This window comes from Bubalus bubalis, chromosome 2 (assembly GCF_019923935.1).
Source record: "Bubalus bubalis isolate 160015118507 breed Murrah chromosome 2, NDDB_SH_1, whole genome shotgun sequence".
Taxonomy (NCBI): domain Eukaryota; kingdom Metazoa; phylum Chordata; class Mammalia; order Artiodactyla; family Bovidae; genus Bubalus; species Bubalus bubalis.
Window position 1 is genome coordinate 142,926,343 of NC_059158.1, and position 27,980 is coordinate 142,954,322.

The window sequence follows — 27,980 nt, forward strand, 5'->3', positions numbered from 1 at the left end:
AATTTGGGATCCAGAGCTGGATCCTGGCTTTGTCCTGCTTTGTTTTCCTTTTTCCAATGTTCAAAGTGGTGTACGCGCTGAAAGGTATGCGTGGGGGTCCGCCTGCTTGCTGCTTCAAAGCCAGTAAACAGGTCAGATTGGTGGAAAGGAAGGTTAGCTTTATTTCAGATGCCGACAACTGGAGGGGCAGGTGGAGGGTGACAGACATCTGTCCAAAGGCCGACTCTGCCCTTCCCCCCCAACCCCCGCCCCCCAGCCCACAAGGAGAGGGTGAGAACTTTTATAGACAGAGTATCGGGGAATGGTTACATGCAGAAACAGCACAGTCATCTCTAACAGTCATCTTCAAATTGGTCATCACTGGTCTGACTACCATCATCTTGGTTGTTTTAGGTACAGTTAATCTTTAGTTCCTGGGTGCACTTGTTCCCATTTCTTTGCAGTCAATTCTCAGAATTGTGGTAGCTCAGGTCCTGGGTACAGTCTGGCCATCAGGTAATTAACTTCTCCACCTGAGGTTTTAGTATCCATAAGACAGCTCACAGAATATGGCTCAGAATATTATCTACAGCCCTTGAGAAAGAACTGAAGGTCCGTGACTATGCTTAATGACTACATTATTATTTAGTCTCCTTTGCTGGTTTTCCTTTGTTTCTCACTCCTTTGTTGGCAAAGTAATGTCTCAGGTTTTTAATATGCTATCTAGGTTGGTTACAGCTTTTCTTCTAAGGAGCAAGCATCTTTTAATTTCAGAAACTCAATTCTGGCCATGTATTCAGAGCTGATTAGTTAGAGGGAATGCTCATTTTGTCCAAGCTCAAAACTTGGACATTTCTCACTCCTCTGATTAAACTTATTCTTTGACTAAAGTTTTCCACAGGCAAAAGGCAGGCAGAGGACACGATGGGGGGCAAGCACCATATGGTCCTGCTCCGTTTCATGTGTGTATGTTTATTTCCTATCAGGGGGATGCAGTATGTACGCTTATCCTTAGTAGAAGCAGTCAGTGTCAATTTAATTTCACATTTCTTTAGTTTCCTTCTTGACATCTCCCTCCACTAGTCTATCTGAATTATTATTTTATCTTAATTGAATTGCATGGTAACAAAGGCCATTTACTGAGCATTTATGTCAAACAAAAATATTATCTTATTTAACAGTCACAAAAACTCTGTGAGGTAAATGTTACTCTTATTTTATACACACACAAAAAAAGTACCAAAGAAGTTAAATCATTTACTCAGGGACCCAAAGACCTATAAGTAGTAAGAGGTGAGGCTGAGCTTTAGACTCTTGCTTACTTCTGTTGTATCATTTTTATATTGTATTAATTGTCTTTCTCTACCGATCATAGGCTCCTTGACAGCAAGGATTATGTACTTCACGTCTTTGAATGACTAAAACAAAATATATGATCTAGTATGTAGTCTCCCGCATTGCAGGCAGACGCTTTACTGTCTGAGCCACCAGGGAAGCCCAGTTTGTTGTAGGTATATTAAAAATTATGTATCTTTTAGAATTTTATAATTGTTTAACACACATACATCTTATTTTTGAAAAAATAGTAAGCTCCCTGCAGGCAAGGAATGTAGAAGTTAAAACAGAAATGGTAATGTCAAAGGTAAATGCCAGCTGAGGGTCTGCCTGGGCCCATACTAAGATGTGGTTTAGGATCTGGACCTCAGCTTTACAAGTCAGTTCAGTTCAGTTGCTCAGTCGTGTCTGATTCTTTGCGACCCCATGGACTGCAGCACACCAGGCCTCCCTGTCCATCACCAACTCCCAGAGTTTACTCAAACTCATGTCCATTAAGTCGGTGATGCCATCCAACCATCTCATCCTCTGTGATCCCTTCTCCACCCACCTTCAATCTTTCCCAACATCAGGGTCTTTTCATATGAGTCAGCTCTTCACATCAGGTGGCCAAAGTATTGGAGTTTCAGCTCCAGCATCAGTCCTTCCAATGAATATTCAGGACTGATCTCCTTTAGGATGGACTGGTTGGATCTCCTCGCAGTCCAAGGAACTCTCAAGAGTCTTCTCCAACACCACAGTTCAAAAGCATCAATTCTTTGGCGCTCAGCTTTCTTTATAGTCCAACTCTCACATCCATACATGACTACTGGAAAAACCATAGCCTTGACTAGATGGACCTTTGTTGGCAAAGTAATGTCTCAGGTTTTTAATATGCTATCTAGGTTGGTTACAGCTTTTCTTCTAAGGAGCAAGCATCTTTTAATTTCAGAAACTCAATTCTGGCCATGTATTCAGAGCTGATTAGTTAGAGGGAATGCTCATTTTGTCCAAGCTCAAAAGAACATGATGCATGGGCAAAACCATATTTTAGCTGGTCAGAGATGAGACTTTCTTAGACTGATTTGTCACCAGAACACAGATCACCTTTGTGTTCTCTGGATAGAGTAGTCTCCAAAGTTTATGTCTCAATGTTCACGAAACCCTAGAATGGACCTAGACAGGAACTCAACTGAAACAGATGCATTTGATTTACATAAGGCCCATGGGTATGATAAGGGAAAAACTTGGGTTGGATTACTTAACTTCTCTGAGAAGGAAAATGATGGTTACAATAAGAGTATCTACTGCCCATGTTTCTTATGAAGACTATATCACATGACAAGCACTGAAAACCAACAAATACACTAGTTGGTACACTGATAAGAATTCTAATTCATTAGGTCATTTGGAGTCACTCCAATACTGGTCCTACTGTTCTGAGAATATACCAGGCACCCTCCTGCCTTGTTGACTTTGAATATGCTGTTCTGTTTGCCTCTTTTCCTCTATGTGTCTTCATTTATTCAAATGTAATCTTCTTAATGAAGCCTTTCCTATCCTAAAACATCTACTTCTCTCCTGCTTTTCCTCTGTACTATCTATATTATCTACTACACTAGATATTTATGTATTTTCTGTTTCTTCTTACTAGAATGAGCTTTCCTGGTGGCTCAGTTGGTAAAGAATCCGCCTGCAATTCAGGAGACCCTGGATCGATTCCTGGGTCAGGAAGATCCTCCTAATGAATATTCAGAACTGATCTCCTTTAGGATGGTCTTGTTGGATCTCCTTGCAGTCCAAGGGACTCTCAAGAGTCTTCTCCAACACCACAGTTCAAAAGCATCAATTCTTTGGCGCTCAGCTTTCTTTGTAGTCCAACTCTGACATCCAAACATGACTACTGGAAAACCTTTCAACATGTTGCAACTGAACATTTATAAGCAATCTGCCTACAGGGCCTGGGAAGTGGGGAAGGAAATTTTATTCCTATTAGAAGCCACACTGGTGGAATAAAGGAGGTACTAAGACTTAAAAGACCCAGAAAAGCAAATTATACTAAAACAGGGACATAAAGTCTAAGCATACTAGAGTCCTTGCAGCAAAAATGGGAATGGCCTACATATATTTGAACAACATCTAGGTTATAAAAATCAGTTTGGCCAGAGAAGATTACGGTTACGAGTGTTTTCAGATAAACTGACAGTCGTGGCACTCTGAGGACTTCACATCTAGGCAGGGCAATCGGGGAGTAAAGTCTAGTGGCTAGCATTTCCCAAATTCCAGTTGCTTAAGGCAAACACAGGAGACAGCTCCGCATTTCTCTCAAGGTAAAATACATCATATATGGGAGTTCAAAAATCAGTAATCAGAAGCGAAGTTTTTCGCTTTCAGAGTTCCCTGAGCCTAACAGTGTAAATGGAGAAGGCAATGGCACCCCACTCCAGTACTCTTGTCTGGAAAATCCCATGGACGGAGGAGCCTAGTAGGCTGCAGTCCATGGGGTCGCGAAGAATCGGACACGACTCAGCGGCTTCACTTTCACTTTTCACTTTCATGCATTGGAGAAGGAAATGGCAACCCACTCCAGTGTTCTTGCTTGGAGAATCCCAGGGACGGGGGAGCCTGGTAGGCTGCCGTCTATCGGGTCGCAGAGAGTCGGATACGACTCAAGCGACTTGTCAGCAGCAACAGTGTAAAAGCTCGTATCGTTCGGAAGAAATCTCGCGATATTTTTGTGAGTTCCTTTGGCGGGAACATACCGGAAGTCAGGGCGCTCTAAGTGGTACGTCATCTGGCGGAAGTGAGGTCATGTCCCAGAGGCCTTAGCGAGGAACTCTCCCGTTCGGGAGTTCAGCTTGTAGTGTGGTGTGGAACGTTTAGGCAACGTGGTTTGCTTCTTTGCGGGAAGGCTGGTCTTTGGCCGGCTACGGCCTTACGGGCCTTTGGGGACCATAGATTTGGTCTTTTTTCACTGGTAGGAGAGCTCGCGGCGAGCCGCGCAGCGCCCTGACCCGTCCTCACCATGCTGGTGCTGTTCGAAACGTCCGTCGGCTACGCCATCTTTAAGGTCTGTGGGAGATTGAGCTCTTGGAGGGGGAAGGCGGATGTTGGGCAGGAGATGAGAGGGAAAGCTGTAGGAGAGGACGACAGTGTTCAGAATTGCGTGGGTGCCTTTTCTGTACCCCTGCTCTGAAAGGAAGGGGAAAACTTTGGGCCTGGGAGGCGCATGTTTCAGTGAACACGTGGCCGCGCTGTTGGGGGCGTCGGGTTTGGTAAAAGGTTTTGGCCCAGTTAGGTGCAAGATCCGTGTTAGAATTTTACCGGTTATGGTACCTGGTTTAGATTTTGTTCTGAGAGTTTTCAGGAATGATTGGAAAGTTTTAACAGAGAAATGACCTCATCTAACTTTGTTAATGAAGTTTCTTTGCGCAGAATAGGAGGTAGAACTGACAGGATTGGCTGACGGATTTTAAACTATGCGAGATTTGCGTTTAAAAAGTTGGGTGTGTGGAGGTAGGGAAGGAAAGAAAAGTTTTAGGGATTTGGGGGCTAGGGAAGGGGAGGATAATAGAATTCCAGTTTGGGCTATGTGAAGCTTTCGCTGTCTGTTAAACTTGGAAATACAAAGGGTCCTTTCAAGTTCGAAGCCCAGAGAAGAAATCTGAGCTGGAGGTAACCAATTTGAGTTCGCTGTTTTAATAAGGAAGGTTAACTTTCAGTTCATCAGCAAGGAAATAATTGAACAGTGGGACGTGCATATAGTACAATGCTGTTGAGATGTTAGGAAGAATGAGGTAAATTAGGTGCCACCCACGTGCCTGGCACTCGAGCTCTAGGAATATAGCAAAGAAAAAAATGTTCATATGTACGGACAAGGCAAAAGAAGTTCTAGATAAAATATGTGGTATGATTCTAGTTATGAATTTTAAAACTATGTGGTGTGGGTGCAGAGAGTCTGGAAGGGTACATACCAAAATACTTGGGGACGTTTTTCGTTTTATTTTTCCAAGATTCTTTTGACATTTGAAAATATACTTCTGTTTGCATGTTAAAGTAAATGTTTGTTATTTTTAAGTAAACCAGTAAGATAATTAACCCAAAGCTGATTTTGCTTATTTTTCCTCTCATTATTGTTGTCTGAGATTGTAATATTAGCAATTTTAAGAGACTAAAGTGCCTTAGAACCTGTCAACAGCTCTATTAAGCTTTCCCCCAGCTTCCTGCAGTCTTTTCTAAATTCTTAGAGTTCTGCACGTGCCCCCAAATTTTCTTAGCCAACATAGTCTATTGTATTTTGAGTCCTGTGGATGAATTTCATCTAAATTGATGTTGATGTGTACTGTCGTGATCTGGATGCTAAGAGGGTAACTTTGCACTGTTAGTAGTTACCTCTAATGGTGGGGCGGAATTGGCTTAGCAATTGTGTGGTTTCTAGATCTGGGTCATAAAGTGTAAAGTCATATGATGAATTGTTGATTTCTGTTAATAAAGAGAACTCTCCATAAAACTAAGTCTTGAGTATTCTATTGCAGTTTTTAATGTTATGTGCAAGTTTTTTTGTTCAAAATTGTTAATTTTTTTTCTATAATGTAACCCAATATTAGAAATAACTAAAGGCTTGAATATATTAAAATATGCTTCATTTATAAATATTCAGTATTAGTAGCAGTTATTGATTCTGAATAAAATAGACTTCCAGAATATTCTGGATAAGTGATGGTTGCACAATTTTGTGAAAATTCCTAGAAAGTAAATTGTACACCTTAAAGGGGTGAATCTTACTGTATATGAAATATCTGTGTGTAAATATGCAATACAAAGTTGTTAGCTCCCTTTCCTATGATCTTTCAAAATGCTGGAGTATAAAATTATTAATATATTGGTTGCCTAAAATTCATCCTTGAATGAGAATCCTTTAAGAACATTTTTTCAGACTTTTGTTTTTTAAGGAATACATTTTATCCATATATACACAGTGGTTCAAAAAGAATTTAAAACTTTAAAACATTGTTACTCCTTAATGAAGTTATATGTAAATGCAGAGAGAATACCTAAAAGAATTATTATTTGTAGACCATTGCAAAAACTCAAGCCTGTGTTCCTTATGTCACGTGGCACACAGAATAAGACTCAGCGTTCTTGAGCCTTACTATCCCAATCCTTCACTATCCCAGATCTTTCCTAGCTGTGCTTCCCAGTGTGGTAGCCAGTAGCTGCATACAGCTGTGTGGGTGCATGCATGTTTAGTCGTTTCAGTTGTGTCCAACTCTCTGCGACCCTGTGGACCATGGCCTGCCAGGCTCCTCTGTCCATGGGATTCTCCAGGCAAGAATACTGGAGTGGGTTGCCATTTCCTTCTTCGATTCAGCTATGTAGCACTTGAAATGTGACTGGTAAAGCTGGGGAGATGGCATTTTTAATTTTAATTCATCAGTCACATTGTACAGTGCTGCTGTGTAGCATAGTGTTGTGTGTTCCTTTATTTTTTGAGAGCTCACAGTTCTTATGTGAATACCAAAGTTCCTATACAACATGATTACTAAGCAATGTATTTTTCCAGCTTTATTGACTATAATTACATACTGTGTAACTCACTTTTGTAAATGTAAATAAGTACATATAGTGCTTTTTATAGTAAAATAACAGTATAACAGCAGCGCTAAAGATTTTAGTGGTAACAATAGCTAAGCTATTCATTCCATCTTAATTCAAAATGATAAACTCTAAATGAATTTTGCATACTAATATTTCAGATTTCCTTGTCTGAAAATGAAGGATTAAAAGTTAGAAAATAGAAAATGTAGCCTAATTTTATTTTTTTTCAGACGTCATGTTTGTTTCAATATGTTGCCCACAAATGGGAACATAACTGTAACCAAGGTTTTGTTTGAAGACCTTTCAGTGGTCATGATTTCACTACATTTCCTTTGGTGCTTTAACTTAGTGAATACTGATAATATCTCTTAAATATGTCAGTTTTGTTATCCAAATATTACCTTCAAATATACTTGCTTTTCAACTAGAAAAAAGGTGAGTTTTACTCATGAGTCATATCCCCTATTTGGTGGTACATATCCTCTCAGCAATCATTGGACTTTGGGTATGGTTGATCACATTCTGAGTGAACTATTTTCAAAAAACCACAACTATTCTGTGAATTATTTCAAAAAAGTAACTTTAATTACCAGTTTCAGTGCTTTCTTGAGATTTGATGAAATGTCTTTGGGTTCTAGTTTTCATGACAAAAATAGAACAGTTCATAGCTCGTTATTTTTTAATATGAAAGTGTGGTTTGCATTTACTACTTCATTACTCTGATTCCTGTTTTTCCAGTTCTGTAAATATATTTGATTCGGCTCTGTTGGGGGTTAAATTGAAACAATGCAAATCCTTGAAATCATCTTGCCGCTCTGACAGAAAATTTCTTGATGTTTTATCATTAAATATGTATTAGGCTATAACTGGGAAATAAGTCTTACTCTATAAATGTTCTGTGATGTTAAGGATTTGATGAAATGTAGTTTAGCAGTAAAGCATAATTTTTCATTGATCAGCTAACTTTCCATAAAACAACACTTGCAAAAAATATATATGTATGTCTATAATACTGTATTTCATCAAATATAATATGCCATTATTTTACACTGCTGATTAATCTGACCTGCTATCAGTTGTAAGACATCCCAGTTTCAAGGTGTTATATAAATATGGGGGAACTGCATTTTAGGACAGGTACTACCTTAGCTTATATTTGAACAGTTGACTTCTCACCTAGTATTGGTGAGGAAAATAAGAACTTACATTCATTCTTGATTTAAGTGAAACTGTTAGAAGTTCTTGAAGGCATTTTGACAATATGTCTGTCAACATGCATTTCTTATATGATCGTTTAACTCCACTTTCAGTAATTTGTCCTATAGAAATACATGTATACATATACAAATACATAAAGGGTATAAATGATGCTATATTCATACAGTGCAATTCTTGTTAAAACCTAGAATTACGTCCATGATATGTTAAGTGTATAGCATGATTCCCAAAAGTACACGTTAATAAAATGTAGCATAGACAGTCAAAAAGTCTTGAGGAATATATACCTAAATGTTAATGACTATGTTTCATAGGTAAAAGTGCCCCTTTTCCCCCTTCCCATGTTAAAATTTCTTACGTCAGAATGTGTCTTAGAACTAATAGTATCTAAGTTTTAGAGAAATCCTTAGTAATTTCATATTAGGGAGATCATAGCAATAAATAACAAATCTTCTGTAGAAAGTAGGCAAATTTTTTATTTTTTTGATTTGTGAATATGATAGGCTTTGTGAAGGGGTCAAGGGGCTCTCTAAAAATAGAAAGTTTTTAACAAATATCCAACTCAATTTAAATTCCATCCATTTATTTGCAGGTTTTAAATGAAAAGAAACTTCAAGAAGTTGATAGTTTATGGAAAGAATTTGAAACTCCAGAGAAAGCAAATAAAATGTAAGTCTTCATGAAACTAAGAACTTAACAGTTAACATTTAGAGGTGTTTGTTTTTGTTTTTGCCTTCTTCTGCGAGTTTGTGTGTCCGCCTCATTCATATAATATATCCATAACTTTTTGAACTCAGCTTCAGGAGTAACAGTGGTATGAGCCTAATTATTAGATTTTTTATCTGGAACATAGGCTGTCTCAGTTAATTTGTGTTAATTGCAGATGAGATTGGAAGCACCCCAAAATCACTATTTTGTAAGATGTTTTGAACTGTAAATTGATTGTGAATTAAGTATAAACTTTAAGGTAATAACTGTCAAAAGCGTGGGCTGTGGGAATTTCCTGGTTGTTCAGTGGTTAGGACTCAGCACTCTCTGCCAAGGGCCTAGGTTCAGTCCCTGGTTGGGGAACTAAGATCCCACAAGCCACAAGATGTGGCCAAAAAGGAAAAAAGCATGGACTGCTAATAGATTTAACTTACAGATTCTCTTAGTGATATTCAGATGTTTTTGAACTTAGTGTATTTACTCTTCTTGGCTAATATTTCCTAACTCACCCTAAAGTGGTTAAATAACTAGCTAATAAATCCTAGAAAGACAGACTTGTGTTCCCCAAGATCTCTGGACAAGAAAATAGAGTATGATAACCTTCATACCCAGATTAAGAAATGAGTGGTGGGGGAGAAAGCTGGCTTTTCCTCAAGGTAGAGTCAAGAAGGCGGTTTCACCACCTGTGAATCACCTTGTAAAATAGCCCATTTGGTGAACGTGGTCCTTAGGAAGGACCTAACTAATCTCTTGATTGTATCCTTGAATGCCAAAGCATATGTGACAATTCATCTGCTAATGCTAATAAAAACTCACTAGAATCAAAGGAAACTACTTAACCTTGCTAAAGAGTATTGAACCCAAAGAGATGTCATACTAAACTATTACAGAAACATGGTATACTGGAAAACTGTGCTTCAGAGTAATGCATATAACATGATTGCATTTTTGTATGTATTGTACAGCAATATATGTGTTTATGCAAATATAGAGATGAATAGATGCCACTTCAGATGAGTGAAATTGGTGGGGAGGTGAGGTGGAATAAGGTGAAATAACTGCTTTCTTCTTAAAAATCTTTGTATTGTTAAGTGTGCATTTGAGGTGCCACTAGGATGCTCCCCGACTAGGTAAGGGAACAGTATTGCTGAAGATAATACTGCTTTAGACTCAGTGGAAGACTGGTTTTGGTTTTCCCTTTAAAAGGGCTATATGGTTTCGTTGTTTGAGTAACCCGATTCATTGTTGTCGATGATGTATTCTTGTTGGACCTGAATTTGCATGATCTAACTCAAATATTCGTCACTACCACTGAGACAACAATGGGTTAACAATGTATTTGTTTTGATATAAAACAGTGTTGCCTTGCACATAAGTGAATAGGGAGGAGGAGGGAAAGTGAGGTTAGCAAAATTTAGATCTAACTGAGTTATTTTTTCATGGCACTTGTACTAGATGGACAAATCAGTGTCATGAGATTCTCAAACTAAGACAGACCCTTACACCTTTTCTATCCTATATAGTAAAAGGCATCTGTGTCTAGCTTTAAGCAGCAGAGGTTATGTTGAAGCTTCAACATCTTTCCTGTTTAGATACGGTGGCATACTTTTCTGTTGTTGTTCTAAAGGAAAGGAACGGAAAGTGAAGTCACTCAGTCATGTCCGACTCTGTGACCCCGTGGACTGTAGCTTACCAGGCTCCTCTCCAGAGTACTGGAGTGGGTTGCCATTTCCAAATCTGTAATAGTTCCTCTGAATGTTACTAGCCTAGCATTTAGAGAAATTGGTCATTTTATGAAGTGTCTACCTTTGCAGCAATATGCAGTGGCAGGAAAGTTTCTTTTATTGGTGTATGCCTTGGAAGCAGTCCACTACCTCTCCTAAATATGTGGCATTTGCAAAATCAGTGTGCCCTCATAACATTTTTTTTTCCCTTAATTCTAGAGTAAAGCTGAAACATTTTGAGAAATTTCAGGATACAGCAGAGGCATTGGCAGGTAAAATCAAAGACTAGCTCTTTTGTTTTTTAAATACTGGTAATTTGTTATTCTTATAAAGAAATTGTTTGCTTTAGTTGCCTAAGTTAATCTTATTCAATGTTGTCAATGATGCATTCTTTTTGAAACTGAATTTAAGTGATCTAACTCAAATTCGTCACTACCACTGAGACAACATTGAGTTAGCTTTTTTTACTATAGGGCTGGTTTTTCCCCTACATGTGATGAGAGGTGAGAAGTGGTTAAGTTGATCTCCCTGTGGAAACCCAACAGCGTAATGCTGAAGCACAATTCAGTAAAAGCTGTTCTACAAGGGATCAAGGTAATGTCAAGTCCACGGGTCTCTGATTTTTTAAATTCAGTGGTAAAGTTGAGAATAGCTAGGATTTGGAGTTGAAATAGTAAGGCAGCTCTCCAGGTATATACATTTTTAAAGTTCAAAAAGAAAGCACAATGTTATTAAAAGATTTAAGAAAACTAAAGAGGTGAGGGGGGGCATTGTGGGTTTTTGTTTTTTAAAGAAGCATACATAAGTTTCCCTAAAAGGGCATGATTTTTTTTATTATTTAGAAGAATGGGTGATGACTGTTACATCCTTCAACTAGTCCTAGTGATGAGACAGCAGATACAGAGTAGCGTTTACTAAGTAGGCTAGGCAGTAGGCACTTGATTTTCTTTTTGGCTGTGCTGGGTGTTTGTTGCTGCACTGCAGCGAGTAGGGGCTATTCTTTGTTGTGCTTATTTAAGAACAGTCTCTAGGGCACATGGGCTTCAGTAGTTGTGGTGAAGAGACTTAGATGCCGTCGGCACATAGGATCTTCCCAGACTGGGTATCGAACCTTTGTCCTCCTGCATTTGGCAGGAGGATTCCTCAGCACTGAACTACCGAGGAAGCCCAGCACTTGGTTTTCTAATGTTCTTTTAATGCTAGGGAAAACAGGAAGATTGAATATAAAACTTATCATGAATTTTTCAGTTGCTTGAATTCTGTATCTCAAGTCAGCTAACTACTTGGTGGTATATTTTGAAAATGAAGGATCATAAGGAAGAATATGGCTAACAGTTAAGCCCTAAAATTCATTTGACTGATCCAAATAATTTTTGTTCACCCCACAAGACAAGGGTAGTTCCCTTATATAGTGAAAATTAGGAGTCTCATTAAATAATGTTGGCATATCAATGGACTACCCCAACCTTGGCAGAGGGGTAAGCGGAAGGAGGAGTCAACAGTAGGGCCAATTTTTAAAATAGTTCTAGGGCTGCATAGATCAATTCATTAAAGCCTCATAGAGCATAAATATGGTCATTTTGGCCTGGGGAAAAATTTAAAAATGTAAATTAAAAAAAATTTTTTTAAGATAGTTCTCTTCATCACAGTTTTAAAAAAAAAGTATGGGTAGAATTTTGGTAGTGTCCCAAGTGAAATTGTGTTAGCTGTTCTTCAACTCTGGGGAGCATTATTCGTATAGACTGATTTGAATGTCTCCTCCTGGAGTTGTAAAGGGCTGTAGCTCTGATCTCAAGTGCCCTTGGTAAGAGGGAGCACCGGACAATTGTGGGATCTTAGTTCCCAACTAGGGATTGAGAGGTTATCTCATACTGACTCATTTGAGAAGACCCTGATGCTGGGAAAGACTGAGGGCAGGAGGAGAAGGGGACGACAGAGGATGAGATGGCTGGATGGCATCACCAAATCAGTGGACACGGGTTTGGGTAGACTCCTGCATGTTGGTGATGGATAGGGAGGTCTGGTGTGCTACGGTTCATGGGGTCGCAAAGAGTCGAACACGACTGAGTGACTGAACTGAACTCATACTGAGCTTTTGGTATTCCTTAAAATAATGTCATATAAATGGAGAAAATGTCATGCTAGATGAGAATTTAAAATCAGTCCCAGACTCTCTCAGTCTAAATTCCATGAGGGTAAAGGCTGTGTTGTTCACTGTCAAATCCCTAGCACATAAATATTTTTGGGTAAATGAATGAAAGTAGTGAGCCCTGCCAGGAATCTGGTCTTAGAAACCTACAATGACTTTTCCCATCTATTTTTACCAGAAAGTTGAACTTGATCACCTTATTATTAGAACAATCCTTCCTGGGAATTAACTTCCCACTCCTTGTTAAAAGGCAGTTTTGATATTACAGAACTGAAACTGAGTGATTGTAGGTGTCAGGGTATACATTTAAAACTTGTAGCCTAAGAACGAGTCTGGGGTGTGATGTCAGTTTTATATTGGTCTCAGAAGCTAAAATGTGCTATTTGCATGGCAAGATTTTTAGTCTTGGTCATACTTTGAAGTTGCATGTCTTACAAACAGCCACAGTAAAATTTGGGGCCAGCCTAAATTTGGATGAAGGGAAAGATGCTGAGGGATGCTGAAGAGTGCCTAATAGAGAAAGGGAAAGATTCAGCTTCCCCTTATCCCTGTCACCATCTTTGTATACCATCTACATATACCATATACCATCTACACATACCATATACCATCTACATATTATGAAGAGTGATTAACAGGGTTTTTGATACAGGGAAGATAAATAATCGTGAATGTTAGAATAGGATCTAGAGTAGAAATTTTTTACTTTTAAGAAATCTTAAGGGAGAGCACTAGGTTAGGTTAAAGTGTGAAAGTAAATGATAGGGAAGATTGAGAGCTAGAGGGAGGACATTGAATAAAAATTTTTAATTATAAAAGATTAAACACTTGTAAGGAAAGATTTCAGTTATTAGAGAAATGTAAATTAGAAAGGAGTCAGTGTTTCACAATATGTAAATTGTTAGAACTCAACAGAAGTAGTTTGAATCTTGGCTTATTTTTAAAGACCTCTTTGTGAGGTGTGTGTGACAGCTAGATCACTTTTGTCCTCGCCTTTCATCTTCCAGATACCAGATGAAATGGATTTGAAATTCAAATGAATGGAAATTTGGTCAGGAGGAAAGAACAAGTACCTGGCTGATTAAGCACAAACTGCCTGACCTTTTAGAAATTGTGACAGACTTTCTGTCAGGCATACTTTAAATTTGGCCAAAACCCAGACAGATACCAGAAGAGATGTGGGTCCAGAGAATCTCAGTACAGGTCTAAGAAAGGAGGATGAGAGTTAACAGTAGCACATTTAGAGCTTGCCAAAAATGAAAAGAGTCTCGAAATCAAATTGGCTGCCCTCAGTAGTAATTCCCCAATCAATGGACATTGATTAGTAGTAGAGGCCTGTTGGCACATTTGGATCAAGGATTGGCAAAGATAAGACCCCCACTCAGGCATGCTTACAATGTGGCAGAACCTTCAAAATGAATAAATTCCTTTTTACCAGTCATGACAGGATTTTTATGATATTTCACAATCCAGAACATCAGATCAATTGATGCATAGTGGCATGCTGCTGCTGCTGCTAAGTCACCTCAGTCGTGTCCGACTCTGTGCGACCCCATAGATGGCAGCCCACCATGCTCCCCCCCCGTCCCTGGGATTCTCAAGGCAAGAACACTGGAGTGGGTTACCATTTCCTTCTCCAGTGCATGAAAGTGAAAAGTGAAAGTGAAGTTGCTCAGCCGTGTCCGACTCTTAGCAACCCCATGGACTGTAGCCCACCAGGCTCCTCCATCCATGGGATTTTCCAGGCAAGAGTACCGGAGTGGGGTGCCATTGCCTTCTCAGATAGTGACATAGGGGAGTGAATCTATTTGCTATTACAGAACAGATTATTTCTAACGTATAATTCTGAGCTCAGAGGGATTGAGTGATGTATAGGGAAGGAATGCTGGATCTGGTTTAACTCCTGGTTCTCGAGTGCAAATGAGGGTGGGAAGATCAGATGAGATTATGAAGTTTGTAATGTTTATCATTTCATTTCAGAAGTAATGTTAAAATCAGCTTTTGAAATATGTTGTCTTTTTTGCTTTATTTATAAAATTTAAATAAGATCATGAGCTTTGAAGATAAAGTTTTGAGTTAGTTCTTTTGTTTTTCTTCCTAACAAGCATTCACAGCTCTAATGGAAGGCAAAATCAATAAGCAATTGAAGAAAGTTTTGAAGAAAATAGTTAAAGAAGCCCATGAACCCTTGGCTGTGGCTGATGCTAAACTAGGAGGGGTTATAAAGGTAAAGTTACAGTTTTCTTTAGCCTTCTAATCAGAGCTGACCTTTGTAATGAATGAAAAAGCCTGGCCTTTGTGATGAATTGTTTTTTATAAGTTCTCAGGATTGAATTCTTGATTCCCCCCCCATACTATGTAATAATTGGTTTTCAATGTGGTTGTTAAAACTAAGGATATATAAGTAATACCTCAGATAAAACACTCTATATATCCTGCCATATTTTTGTTTAGGGACTTTTTTCCTTTCAATATAAATGGAATCATATCTTTTTTAGTGTATATGTTTATTAGAACATTTTACTGGAGGTAGAGTTGCTAAAAATTAAATATAAAGTAAGAATGGAAAGAAAGATTGGATAGGTAGGCCCCAAAACATGAAAAGCAGGACATTTTAGAAGCCAGTTGTGATGGTTTGATTTTCAGTAGTTACAGTAGGTCTTACAGTGCAAGCACACGAACATACCTCTCATTCTTTTTTCTTATTTTAATTGAAGTATAGTTGATTTATAGTCCCCTCACTCTTGAAGTAAGGATTAATTCCTTGTAGGTATTTGAAGGTAGCAAACTGGTGACAAGATTTGAGGGTTTTTTTATTTTTTTAAGGTAGGATTGTGAACTTGGTATTTGTTTAGGTGGGTTATTTCTAATACTGTCACGTAATAAAGTTTCTGTACTATCAATCTCATCTTCATATTTTTCTGTTAAAAACATAAAGCTTTAGCATAAAAAACATACACATAGAAAGGCATATATAGAAAGGCATATAGGAGGGCAAATTGCTGACTAGTGGGATTATGAGTACCTTTTTCTCCTTTTCAGTTTCTCCATTTGAAAAACTTAAACTGAATATCTCCTGTGTAAATACTAAATATTTGTTTCTTTTAAATGTGATGTAGCATTTGCAATTTTGCATGCTTGTCATTTGCATTTGATGAAATACAACTGTAGATTTGTATGGAGTTAGCAAATACCCTACAAAGTGAAAAAAATGAAGGCTTGCAAGACAGATTCATTCCGTTTGTATGAGGTATATAAAGATTTATGTGTATTTGTACTTACATACATTAGTGCATATTTTGAAAGTACCTCAGGGACCCTGACTGTAGGGAAAGGACCTGAGACCCAGATCTATTTATGGCTGTTGATTCATGTACACAGGCTGCCTTTCTAGAAGCTTATACCAGTTTTGACCTCCACCAACAGTATGTTCAAGTGATCTTCCCACACACATACCCAAAACTGCTTTTATGAAACTGAAAAATGTATATGTTTAAATCAATGCTATTTTAATATTTAGGAGAAGTTTTCTGTATTTAATACACATGTTCTTGTTCATATAGGAAAAACTGAATCTCAGTTGTATCCACAGTCCTGTTGTTAATGAACTTATGAGAGGAATCCGTTCACAGATGGATGGGTTAATCCCTGGGGTAGAACCACGTGAAATGACAGCTATGTGTCTTGGGTTGGCACACAGGTGAGATTTACTGGAAGATAGTCATCTTATTTTTACTTAATAATTATATAGCATGTTACAAATACTAATGTAATCCTCAAGAATCTAAAGAGGAACATAGTTATAGTATCCTCATTTAACAGATGAGGAAATTGATGTATAAAGTCATAATAGCTGGTAAGTGATGGAGCCATTATTTCAACCCAGGCAGTTTGGCTTCATTGTCTGGGCTCTAAACCTCGTGATGGTACACTCTACCTCTCCAGCATTAGATGCTGCAATTCTTGGGTCCCCCCACCGGCGCCCCCACCCCCACCCTCCCGGTTTTACATCTTCTAAATCATTTGCTACTCTCATCTGCTTGGCATCTCCCTGAACTTTCTCATCTGCTAATGATCTTTCTGTTCTGCTTTGTGTGTGTTTGTTGTTTTACTCTGATTTTTATTCAGATTTTTCTTGAGGCAAAGAGAAACACGTTAACCTATCATGTTTAACAAGAGGTCATTGGAACAGGCATTTCTGTGATATATGTCTTCCTGAAAAACATGGCATTCAGTGAAATTTCACTACAGTACTAGGGTTTGTGAAATGAAAAGATTGTGGGTAAAAGACTCAAATCCTATGTAACTTTGTAACTCGAAAGAAATGTTAACAGTTAAAAAGACATGTTGGAACTTCTCTCCACGCTTCACTGCACAGGGCATAGGTTTGATTCCTGGTCAAGAAAGTAAATTCCCACATGCTGCCAAAAGAGAAAAACAAAGTTTATATTAAAGACAATATATATGACAAGTATGTATTAAATACTAAAGAGACTTTCTTGGTGGTCCTGTGGCTAAGACTGTGCTCCCAATGCAGGGGCCCTGGTTTGATCCCAGGTGAGAGAACTAGATCCTGCATGCCACACTTAAGACCTAAAGCAGCCAAATAAAAATACTTAAAAAAAAAAAATACTACATAAACAAAGGCCTTTACCTTTGAATAAATAAAATATGAGCATAGATTAATGAAAGGATTAAAGTGAGTTTTATAAATGAGCAAAATGCACAAGAGTCAGGAAAAACTTTTTAATAAACTTTCCTAAGAGAGAACAAATAGCTAAATTGAGTTAGGATCCAAATTAAGATTAATTGGCATTGTGCACAGTAGTCGCTCTCATCTGAGGCAGTCAGATATCCCTCAGAAGACAGGTGGCAGTTGGGTTGAGGCTGGGGATGTTGTTGCACATCAGACAGTGCCCAGAATAGCCCCCACAACAAGTAATCAGGCCTCTGTTAATAGTGCCAGGATTAAGAAAACCCGTATGTACGATATTATTGTTCCATGGCTTTCTTCTCTTTGGATGTTTATGAAGAGAAGAAACTGCTGTAGTTTTCTCACTGGTGGTATAAAACATTAAGAATGCTGCACAAATTGTGTCATATGAACCGGTATGACTTGGACTACACGATATTATCCTATTTGTCATCATAAATGAATTCATGTTACAGAAATGTCAGTTATAACGAGACAGATGTATTGTTTTCTTTCTAAATGTGTGCTTTGGGATCTTGAATGTTACATTCTTGTTTAGCTGATTTTTCCCATGTAGAAAAAATAATGTAGCTCCAGAAGAGGGGTTTGGGTAAAAGTGGTTTTTTTTTTTTTTTTTTTTTTTTTAAGATGTTAATTAAATGCTTTTCCTAGATGCTGTTTTAGTAATTTATGTTTTTCTCCCTTCTCCCCAGCTTGTCCCGATACAGATTGAAATTTAGCGCTGATAAAGTGGACACCATGATTGTTCAGGCAATTTGTGAGTATAGGACATGTGAGGTCTAACCTGTCTCTTCATTGTGGTTTTTTCCTCCTATTAAAATTGTATCTTTTATGATTGTTGAGGAAGAAAAAGACGAGCTAGAAGTTTAGTAAGTAAATTGGGAAATGCAGAATAGAAAATTGGAAAACTAATTATAATTTGACTACTTGGGGATAATAGGAATTACGCTACACTATTAATGTAAGCTGACTGACTAATATTTTTCCATGAAAAATGATAAAACCTTAAGATATGGGTGTGGGGTATTTTTTGCTATTATATATGTAATAAATCATTCGGTGATTTTTGGACATCCAAGTCTCAACAGTTTCAAATTTTAAACATTTCTTTAAATAGCAGTTGTATTTCCAGGTGTGTATGCCCCCAAAACTGAAAGGAGTTACTTAGTTACTTATGCAGCTATGTTCATAGCATCGTGCTTCAGCTAAAGGTAGAAACAATCCAGATACCTGTTAACAGACGAAGGGATAAACAAAGTGGTATATGCATACAATGGAATATTATTTATCCTTACAAGTTCTAATACATGGTACAGCATAGATGAATTTTGAAAACACTGTGCTAGGTAAAATAGACTACTGTGCTAGGTAAAATAGACTACTTGCAAGAAGACAAATATTGTGTGATTCCTCTTATGAGGTACTTAGAATAGGCAAATTCATAGAGGGAATAGAAGAGATCAGCAAAGGCTGGAGTGGTGAAAATGAGTAATTATTTCATGGGTGCAGAGTTTCTGTTTGGGATGATGGGCTATTTCGTCACAAGTTTTTTAAAAACCCTTTTAAGTTCTTGTTTTCTTTTTCATTTTAATCTACTGCAGCCCTGTTAGATGACTTAGATAAAGAACTAAACAACTACATTATGCGGTGTAGAGAATGGTATGGCTGGCATTTCCCTGAGTTAGGAAAAATTATTTCGGATAATTTGACATACTGCAAGTGTTTACAGAAAGTTGGTGAGTAACTTTATCCTTTAAGGTATTGAAAATAGTGATTTATTTAAATCCTAAAACATGAGTTACTGGTTTTTTAATTCTCTTCCCAGAGTTTTTAGTCTTGTATGTTTGAGGAGTATATCCATATTAACATCTGCTAGATTTCAAAAACAAAATTTGATTTCAGTGGCCTGCGCAGTAGAGGACATAGTTCTCTAATTTGGTTTTTCTTGGGCTTCTTTTTAAAAAATTTTTTTGGAGTATAGGTGGCTCAGTGGTAAAGAATCTTGTCTGCCAGTGCAAGAAACACAGGAGACCTGGTTTGAATCCCTGGGCAAGGAAGATACCCTGGAGGAGGAAATGGCAACCTACTCTAGTATTTTTGCCTGGGAAATTCCATGGACAGAGGAGCCTGGCAGGCTACAGTCCATAGGGTCACAAAGGATGTGACTAAGCACACACACTCATTGTGTTACTTTTTACTGTACAGCACAGTGAATCAGTTTTATATATATGTATCCACTCTTTAGACTTTTTCCATGTAGGTCATTCCAGAGTATTAAGTAGTTTCCTGTGCTATGTAGCAGGTTCTTATCAGTAATCTGTTTTATATATCATAGTGTGTATATGTCGATCCCAATTTATCTGCTCCCCACTCCCCTGAATTGGCTTCTTACGGTGAATGTGTCTGACTGAAGTTGCCATTAATAAGGACAACTGTGGGACTGGGAAGTTTCCTGAAATACATTAATAGTGATTAATATTAACAATAGTATTGCTATCTATACTGTTAATATTAAATTGTATACTATTACTATAATAATAATACTAGTAGAGGAACCTGAGGACTGTTCATAGAATGAATTACTTTAATCTCTAAAATCAAGCCCTTACATGTGTAAAGTTACTTGGTCAAACTTGTTTGCTTTTTGTTTTGTTCAGGCATCCCTTTCATTGGCTTATCTCTACTTTTTCTTTTGACTCTTTGGTGGATTTTATATAATTTACTGAAGAGTGATTCTCCCTCATCCTCTGCAAACATTCCATAGGCGATAGGAAGAATTATGCCTCAGCTCAACTTTCTGAATTATTGCCAGAGGAAGTTGAAGCAGAAGTGAAAGCAGCTGCAGAGATATCTATGGGAACCGAAGTTTCCGAAGAAGATATTTGCAATATTCTGCACCTTTGCACTCAGGTACACTATGCACATAGGGAAACTCGTGGTGGTGGTACCAGCTCTGTAATTTCTGATGGCAGTGATGATTTTTAAATGTATTGTTCACCTGATAAATAAATATGAAGGTGTTCAGTCACTACCTCATCTGATGCCGTCTTGACTTATATACTTGCAGGGAGAAATATATCCTAAAATGAGGTTAAAGGAGTACTGTCTAGTTGATTTCTATTGTTAGCAGTATCTGAATGTTTATAGCCTGTAATTTTTACCCCTCATTTGAAGATAGCTATATGACAATCACAGAGGATGACACAAATGTCTAGCCTTTCGAGTTTTTTTTTTTAACAAATGTTGATTAACATTTTTAAGCAGTGTATTAGGTTTACATATTTGTCTAATTTTTAAATATTAAAATTTCACAACAGCCTTTTTATAGAAAACTGAGGTAAGGAATGGTTAATTTTCCTGGGATTGTACAACTAACTGCTCTGTGATCATTTGGGGCTCTGATGTTTTAGACATGTGAATTTTATACTGCTTTTACTCTTAAACTATTTATGCCTTACTCATTTTGTTTCTTAAACTAGGTGATTGAAATCTCTGAATATAGAACCCAGCTTTATGAATATCTGCAAAATCGAATGATGGCCATTGCACCCAATGTTACAGTCATGGTTGGGGAATTAGTTGGAGCACGACTTATTGCTCATGCAGGTGATGATTTTAATATAATTTGTAAACATGGGTATTGAGAGTTGTTTTCTAGGTAGGATCTTATTTTCTTTTAAACTGGAGTTTAAAGATAAATCTGGGTAATAAGTAGAAGTGAATGGTGTATGTGCGAGGACTAAGGACCAAGTGTTTGATGATGATTTTTATTTGTATGCCTGATTTCCTTTCGGATAGTGAAGGCATCGTTAGTCACTACCTCTTCTGAGACACTTGTGGTCCATTGTCAGAAGTTTGTTTTGGTTAATTAGAGTAATTGGATGAATACAGGAGGATGAAATCAGGTTTACCTCATTTTACTGTGCTTCACAGATACTGTGTTTTTTAAATTCATAGTTTGTGTTAGCCCTGTGTAGAACAAGTCCATTGGCATCATTTTTCCAACACCACTTGTTCACTTCATGACTCTGCCGTATTTTGGTGATTCCCACAATATTTCTAACTTTTCCATTCTTAGATTTGTAATGTTGGTCTTTGGTCAGTGATCTTTGATGTTACTACTACAACTTGCTAAAGGTTCAGATGATGTTAACATGTTTTTAACAGTAAAGCATTTTTAAATTGAGGTATGTACATTGTTTTTCCAGACAATGCTATTTCATACTGAGTAGAGTACCCATAACATATAGCTTCAATATGCACTGGGAAACAAAAATTAGTATACTTAGTTTATTGCAACACTTGCTTTATTGTGGTGATCTGGAACGAAATCCACTATATCTCGAGTGTGCCTGTATATACTATTGATAGAGAATTTATTTACATCAAAGTGTTTAAACTAGAGTGCTTCTTTTACCTGCATCATTAATCAGAAAAATAGGACATTCACATCTCCTCAGCTTCTAGGTTGCTCATCTGGGCTGGTTTTGTTGTCTACATCTGAAATTTCATAGATGTAGCTAAATGAGTAGCAGGAAGAGAGGCAGGGATTAATAGAAATATATGTTTCTTGAATTTTAAAAATGTATCTAGTGGTTGAGCGACTATTAATATTGATATTCTCTGACAGAAAATCTGTGCAGCATATCTGGCAAAGCAGCAGCTTTTGATGCCTGATTATAGATTGTGTTTATATCTCCTCAGCATGAATTTATCACATCATTTTACTGAGATGCCTTAATAATGAGTTTTTCATTTACCTATTATTTTAATATTTAAAGGAGTAGAATATTTCATGTCTAAAATACGTCTCAGAAAAATAAGGGCTATATTGGATGATGTCTGTGAATACATAAACTTTGAACTCTCCCATGGTATGCTACTGAAATGTGAGGTAGTGATACCATCTCTTCAGGCAAATAGGTATGATTAAACAGATAAGCTTCAGTTTGCCATAGACATTCATCACAGACCTCTGCTTGTGGTGCTAATGGATGAATCACAAATGCTCAAGTATCAGGAATTTGGGCTAATTCCAAACTATAAAATCCTGTATTATATCTGATTTTTATATACTCTGTGGCTATAATACTTAGACTCCAGGTCTTTTGTATTTGGAAGAACTTTCCTCAAAGTTACTACTTTTCTTTTGAAGGTTCTCTTTTGAATTTGGCCAAACATGCAGCTTCTACAGTTCAGATTCTTGGAGCAGAAAAGGCACTCTTCAGAGCCCTCAAGTCTAGACGAGATACCCCTAAGTATGGTCTCATTTATCATGCTTCACTTGTAGGCCAGACAAGCCCCAAACACAAAGGAAAGGTGAGTTACAATTTTCCTGGTGCAGGCCTTTTTTTCCTCCAAATGATTTTGATCTTATTCTGGTGGTCAATAAATCTTTGTTGTTTCTTTTTCATCAAATAGAGAATTGTGAATTCTTTAAACTCTAGTGAACACTGAAAGAAAAGGTTAGAAGATAAAGTGTTTGCTGTTTTAGTACTTTTCCAGACTCCCATTCATTGGTGGGCGGGGGTAGGGTGTAGCCCATCAGAAGTTTTCTGTGTGGCAGGAAATCAATTTAACATCAATGTTCATGACCCGTTTTAAAATGATATCACATACACTGTGCTAAACACTGGATAGGCCTTTGGTGGATGCTTTTAATAGCCCTATAAGTTGTTAGTGTCTGTTTTACAGAGGAGGAATCTGACGCTTAAAAATACTTTCAAGCTTTTATACATACCTAGTTTAACAGAAATTTTATAAAATTTAGAGTAGCGTGATGAAAGAAATAAATGAAAATGAATCAGTAAAATGAAATGTTATTTAGCTTAAAAGGGGGGCAATAGTTAACTGTGGATGACCTCATAATGTAGGTCTAATATCACATAGTAAAAACGAAAAGATGGGAAAATGGCTTGAGCTAGTTTTAGGCATGAACTACTGGCAAGATCTTTTCCGTTAGCCATCACATGGTGGCAGAGGTTCTAAGAGGAGGTGAACGGCTTAAATATGGTTTACAATAAATATATTTGTAATTCCTGACTTTTAAAAATTCCTAGAGTGACTCATAAAGTCGGTGATTGAGCTGTAGTGTTTTCATGAATAAACTGAGTGATTTTTTTTACATTTCAACTTGGAGTATAGTTTGAATGCATCTAACTTCAAGTTCTTTTGTTAGATTTCTCGGATGCTGGCAGCCAAGACTGTTTTGGCTATCCGGTATGATGCTTTTGGTGAGGATTCCAGTTCTGCAATGGGAGTTGAGAACAGAGCGAAACTAGAAGCCAGGTTGAGAACGTTGGAAGATAGAGGGGTAAGAATCATGTTCTGCACATTGTAGAAATGTTACCTATCAAAAATTAATAAACCGTAGCTTATGTACATTTTCATTTTACCTGCTAATCAGTTTTACTTTATGATACATTTTAGTATGTCTGATATTGATACATTCTATTTCTGCTTACTGTTAAAAGAGTTTCCCTAGTATGTGACTGTGGTCTAGTGGTTAATTAAGATCTACCTGCCAGTGCAGGGGACATGGATTTGATCCCTGGTCCGGGACGATCCACATGCCATGAGGTACATCTCATGGCAGAGCCACAACAAAAGAAGCCACTGCAATGAGTAGCCCACACTGCAACTGGAAAGTAGCCTATATGTAGCAACAAAGACCCAGAGCAGCCAAAAAAATAAATTATTGACATACTAATGTATATATTATAAAGAGATTATCCCTTAGAAAACATTAATAATTTTTCTTTTCTTAGATAAGGAAAATAAGTGGGACAGGAAAAGCATTAGCAAAAGCAGAAAAATATGAACATAAAAGGTAAGTTGAGTGTATTTGGGGGAAGCATGTATGAATAATTTTTGCTTAAAGAGAGTCAGAAGACAAAAGTCTAAAAGCAGCTAAGAAGCATAAGTATTCAGACCTCACTATGAAATTATAAAAAATATTTGTTGGGAGAAGTGTTTTTGTTCTTATTTAAAATGTTCAATACTGATGAAGTAGGTGGTGGTGATGCAAATAGAACATGGGTAACAATTTGAAAACTGTGTGTCAAGAGCCTTAATTATTTCTTTTTATCTTGTTAGAACAAAAGCAGGTATCTTGGTTTTAGGGAATCTTTATCCATATGGATCCCTTCTTATTCCTCTGCCTCTTGTAATCTTGTGAATGGAGTATTATTCTGTATTAAACTTGATTCAGGGCTTTTTTTTGTTTTCACTGAATTGCCCAGTGTCCTAAAACTTGAATTGGTTCAGTTTTTACTTTCTAGTATAATCATTTGGTTTAAAGAGATTTCTTCCATTTTTCTTTTTTAATTGAATATTTCTTCTGTGCTATAGTTACTACATTGATTACTAAATCAGAATTCATTTAGTTCACTTCTCGTTAAATGTGATTGACCTCCCTAGAAAATAGGTAGACATCTCTTTACCTTTTGGAGACTTAACTTACATAAACTTCCCTAAAGTCACTAAAATTAAAGTGTGGTATGCTCATGTATTACCTAATGACCGTTTCCTTTAAATCTCTTTAGAATTAATTTGATTATAAGCATTTGTAAAGATTTTCTAAGATTCTGTGGCTCTTTCAGTGAAGTGAAGACTTACGATCCTTCTGGTGACTCCACATTACCAACCTATTCTAAAAAACGCAAGATTGAACAAGTAGACAAAGAGGATGAAGTTATTGAAAAGAAGGCCAAAAAGGCCAAGGTTAAAATTAAAGGTTAGTTTGAATTTTGTTAATGTCATTTCTATTCCTGTTGCATAAGAAGTACAGAATTCTGGGGACGGGGGGGGGGAAAGAAGTACAGAATTCTGTATGACTCAGGGAACTCAAACTGGGCTCTGTAACAACTTAGAAGGGCAGGAAGTGGGAGGGGTATATGCACACTTATGGCTAATTCATGTTGATGTGTGGCAGAAATCAAACCAATATTGTAAAGCAATTATCCTTTGATTAAAAATATATAAAGAAAAATGGGGAAAGTGCATACCATAGAACTTTATTATGAAACCACCATATTGGAAGCTAATTCTAATAACCGTCTTCTCTAGGGAGTTAGAATATTGTTAAATTTATCATATTTCATAAGAGAAATAGGAAAAGCATCTCTTTGAATATATAGGATTATATATTAAGTGTATCAAAACTTTAATTTCTAACGTGAACTATTTTGAGAGTCAGCTTAACAGAGAAGAAAACAAGGTATGTGGTTTCTAAATTAGTAGCCGAAATATTTTTGTTGAGCATAGAATTGATGCCGCAGTACTTCATTGTTTCTGTTACATGAAAAGAACTAGAGTAATAACTGGGTAGCCTACCATCAGAGTAATAGTTAATAGGTGCTCCCCAGTGAACTAGGCTCACTTAAGTTGATAAGTAAATTCCCCCATTTATTAGCTGCACTTGTGTTGAGTGCTTAGCATTAAAGCAATTACCGATTTAACGTTTAGTTTCTAAATAGCTTAGGGGTCAAAAAGCACTATCAGCAAATGTGGACTTCTGCTCTGCACTGAGTGAAGAAAACATAAGCAAGTTATTTAACTCCTATGTTTCATTTTCCTTACTCAACAAAAAGAACTGTAAGCCCATTAGTAGATTTGAATCTTGACTTGTAATATTCATTAAGCTTTTCAAACTTAACCTTCCTGGATCTTTGCCACTCCCAATCCATTTCTACATGATATTCTCTGTTTTATAAATGGGAATCCTGGTTGCTTTGGCCTTTAACATTGACTTGTCTTATAACCCAAGTGTATTCTGGTAGCACATCCTTTTAATTCTACTTGGAAAGTATTTCTAGCACCTAACCATTTATCATACCCATCACTGCCATTCTTAGCTGCAATGGCACTCCCATTGCCTTCTCATCTAATTCTATTCCTTTGGTCACTCTGCTCCAGCCACACTAGCTGCCTTGCTATTCCACGAACCTGTCAACTTCCCTTCTCTTCTAAAATAATCTTAGTATTTGGTCTTCTCTTAATGTGGGATATTTTCCCTCAGTATAGATGAATCATTCACTTCCTTTTTTAGGTATTTGCCTAGCTGCCCTGTATAAAATGTCCACAGGAATTGCCTTCATTTGTGCTCCTTTCTTTGTTTGCTTTTATCCTTTAGACTGTTTACTAAATAAAATATTTTATGGTGTACCTTTTTTCTCTTTTTTGATGTATTTCTTAGTAAAATAAAGGGTTTGCAAGGGCAAGAATTTTTGTCTGTGCTATTCCTTGCTGTATCTCCAGTTGTCTAGAACAAGCCCTAGCATATAGTAGGTACTAAATGACTGTTTGGTCAGTGAATTTCTAATGATAGCTACCCATTATTGAGTCCTTATTTTAATGTGCTAAGCGTTTATGCTAAGCATTTTGCATAAATTTTCATGTGTTAAATCAGCAAACCCTAGAAACAGTCACAGGAGATAGACATTACTAAATTTTAAAAAGAATGAGGAGGTTGGGTGTACAGAGGTATTAAATTGCTTACTATCATTTACTGTTAGTACTATTATACTAGGTAAATATTTGAAGGACATTTACAGCTATAAAATTATATGTAACGAACATTGGAGAGTTGACTATAATGTTGGGAAAAAACATTCTCAAAGGGGTTTGAAGGGAGAGAAGCCTGATACAATGTTAATTGTAGTATTTTTACACTTGTTCAGTTGAAGAAGAAGTAGTAGAAGATGTAGAAGACACAGAAGAAGAAGGAGTACAAGTTGTAGAAGAACAGGAAACATCTGTGAAGAAGAAGAAGAAAAAGGACAAGAAGAAACACGTTAAGGAAGAACCACTTTCTGAAGAAGAGCCATGCACCAGCACAGCAGTTGCTGTATGTTTGTTTTTAATTATTAATATTTTATTGACATGGGCAGCGTTTCCATATTTTATTCTACTCTGTATGTTAGAAATGAACAGGTAGTTTTTTAAAAAACATTTTTAAAAATGGTTTCATTAAAGAGAAACAATTAAAAAACTCACTGTTGTGTTTGGAACCCCCATGTTATAAAAAGCCGCTTCCCAAACCTAGAATCTTATTACAAAATGGGTTTGGTCTGAAATGGAAGAGAATATCATTTGCTGCAGATCACTGAGGTGATTTTTAGATTTTAGTCTTTGTTCCAGGCTTGTTTTCAAGGGAAATAAAATAGACTGCTGTTTATAAAGAAAAGTTATTTTTAGTCACTTGTACATTTCCAGCTCTTTCAAAAGCCTTCTTGTTGATTATTTTCAGAGTCCAGAGAAAAAGAAGAAAAAGAAAAAAAAGAAAGTTAATGAGGACTAATGGAAGGAACCATTCTTTCAAAGAGTTCATAATTGAATCACCTGGATACATCATGCTTACGATGTCAGAAATATACCCAAGATACTCTGTAAAATAATTGATGGGAGGTTGGATGAGAAAGAAAGATTAATCATTAATAACATTTCATACCTATTTGTGTCTTGACATACTTTATGTTAATTTTATTATGTCATCATTTCTTAGGATATTTGTTATACAAATAAAAATATTTTCTTTGTATTTTGACAGTTCTGTGATTTCTCTACTTTAGGTCAA

At 36.9% G+C, this 27,980-nt stretch overlaps 1 protein-coding gene and 4 non-coding genes across 7 annotated transcripts; all 5 read left to right on the plus strand.

The window, feature by feature from the left end:
* The first annotated feature begins 4,095 nt into the window (after positions 1-4,095).
* NOP58 (NOP58 ribonucleoprotein) lies at positions 4,096-27,944 on the plus strand. 3 transcript variants are annotated; one of them, XM_006080546.4, is made up of 15 exons: positions 4,096-4,363; positions 8,702-8,778; positions 10,761-10,813; positions 14,796-14,917; positions 16,254-16,390; positions 18,097-18,161; positions 19,006-19,140; positions 20,169-20,314; positions 20,884-21,010; positions 22,560-22,723; positions 23,583-23,717; positions 24,172-24,233; positions 25,006-25,139; positions 27,085-27,251; positions 27,654-27,944. In XM_006080546.4, exons 1-15 carry the CDS (start codon positions 4,319-4,321, stop codon positions 27,702-27,704), a joined length of 1,620 nt encoding a protein of 539 aa, XP_006080608.3. In that variant the 5' UTR covers positions 4,096-4,318; the 3' UTR covers positions 27,705-27,944. The 3 variants fall into 3 exon arrangements, with proteins under 3 accessions (XP_006080608.3, XP_006080610.3, XP_006080611.3); XM_006080549.4 differs by lacking the exon at positions 4,096-4,363 and adding an exon at positions 11,015-11,135; XM_006080548.4 differs by lacking the exon at positions 10,761-10,813.
* LOC112583124 lies at positions 10,056-10,144 on the plus strand. The gene has a single exon (XR_003107469.1). It is a non-coding gene; the product is annotated as a small nucleolar RNA SNORD70 (small nucleolar RNA).
* LOC112583123 lies at positions 10,909-10,995 on the plus strand. The gene has a single exon (XR_003107468.1). It is a non-coding gene; the product is annotated as a small nucleolar RNA SNORD70 (small nucleolar RNA).
* On the plus strand, positions 20,368-20,453 carry LOC112583137. The gene has a single exon (XR_003107481.1). It is a non-coding gene; the product is annotated as a small nucleolar RNA SNORD11B (small nucleolar RNA).
* On the plus strand, positions 21,155-21,238 carry LOC112583135. Its single transcript, XR_003107479.1, has one exon. It is a non-coding gene; the product is annotated as a small nucleolar RNA SNORD11 (small nucleolar RNA).
* Positions 27,945-27,980: the final 36 nt, after the last annotated feature.

Excerpts from the sequence above, each read along its gene's own strand:
- NOP58 (XM_006080546.4), top strand. The coding sequence starts at position 4,319 with ATGCTGGTGCTGTTCGAAACGTCCGTCGGCTACGCCATCTTTAAG. Across the intron at positions 10,814-14,795 it reads TACAGCAGAGGCATTGGCAG|CATTCACAGCTCTAATGGAA; the intron begins GTAAAATCAAAG and ends CTTCCTAACAAG. Across the intron at positions 22,724-23,582 it reads GCCCCAAACACAAAGGAAAG|ATTTCTCGGATGCTGGCAGC; the intron begins GTGAGTTACAAT and ends TTCTTTTGTTAG.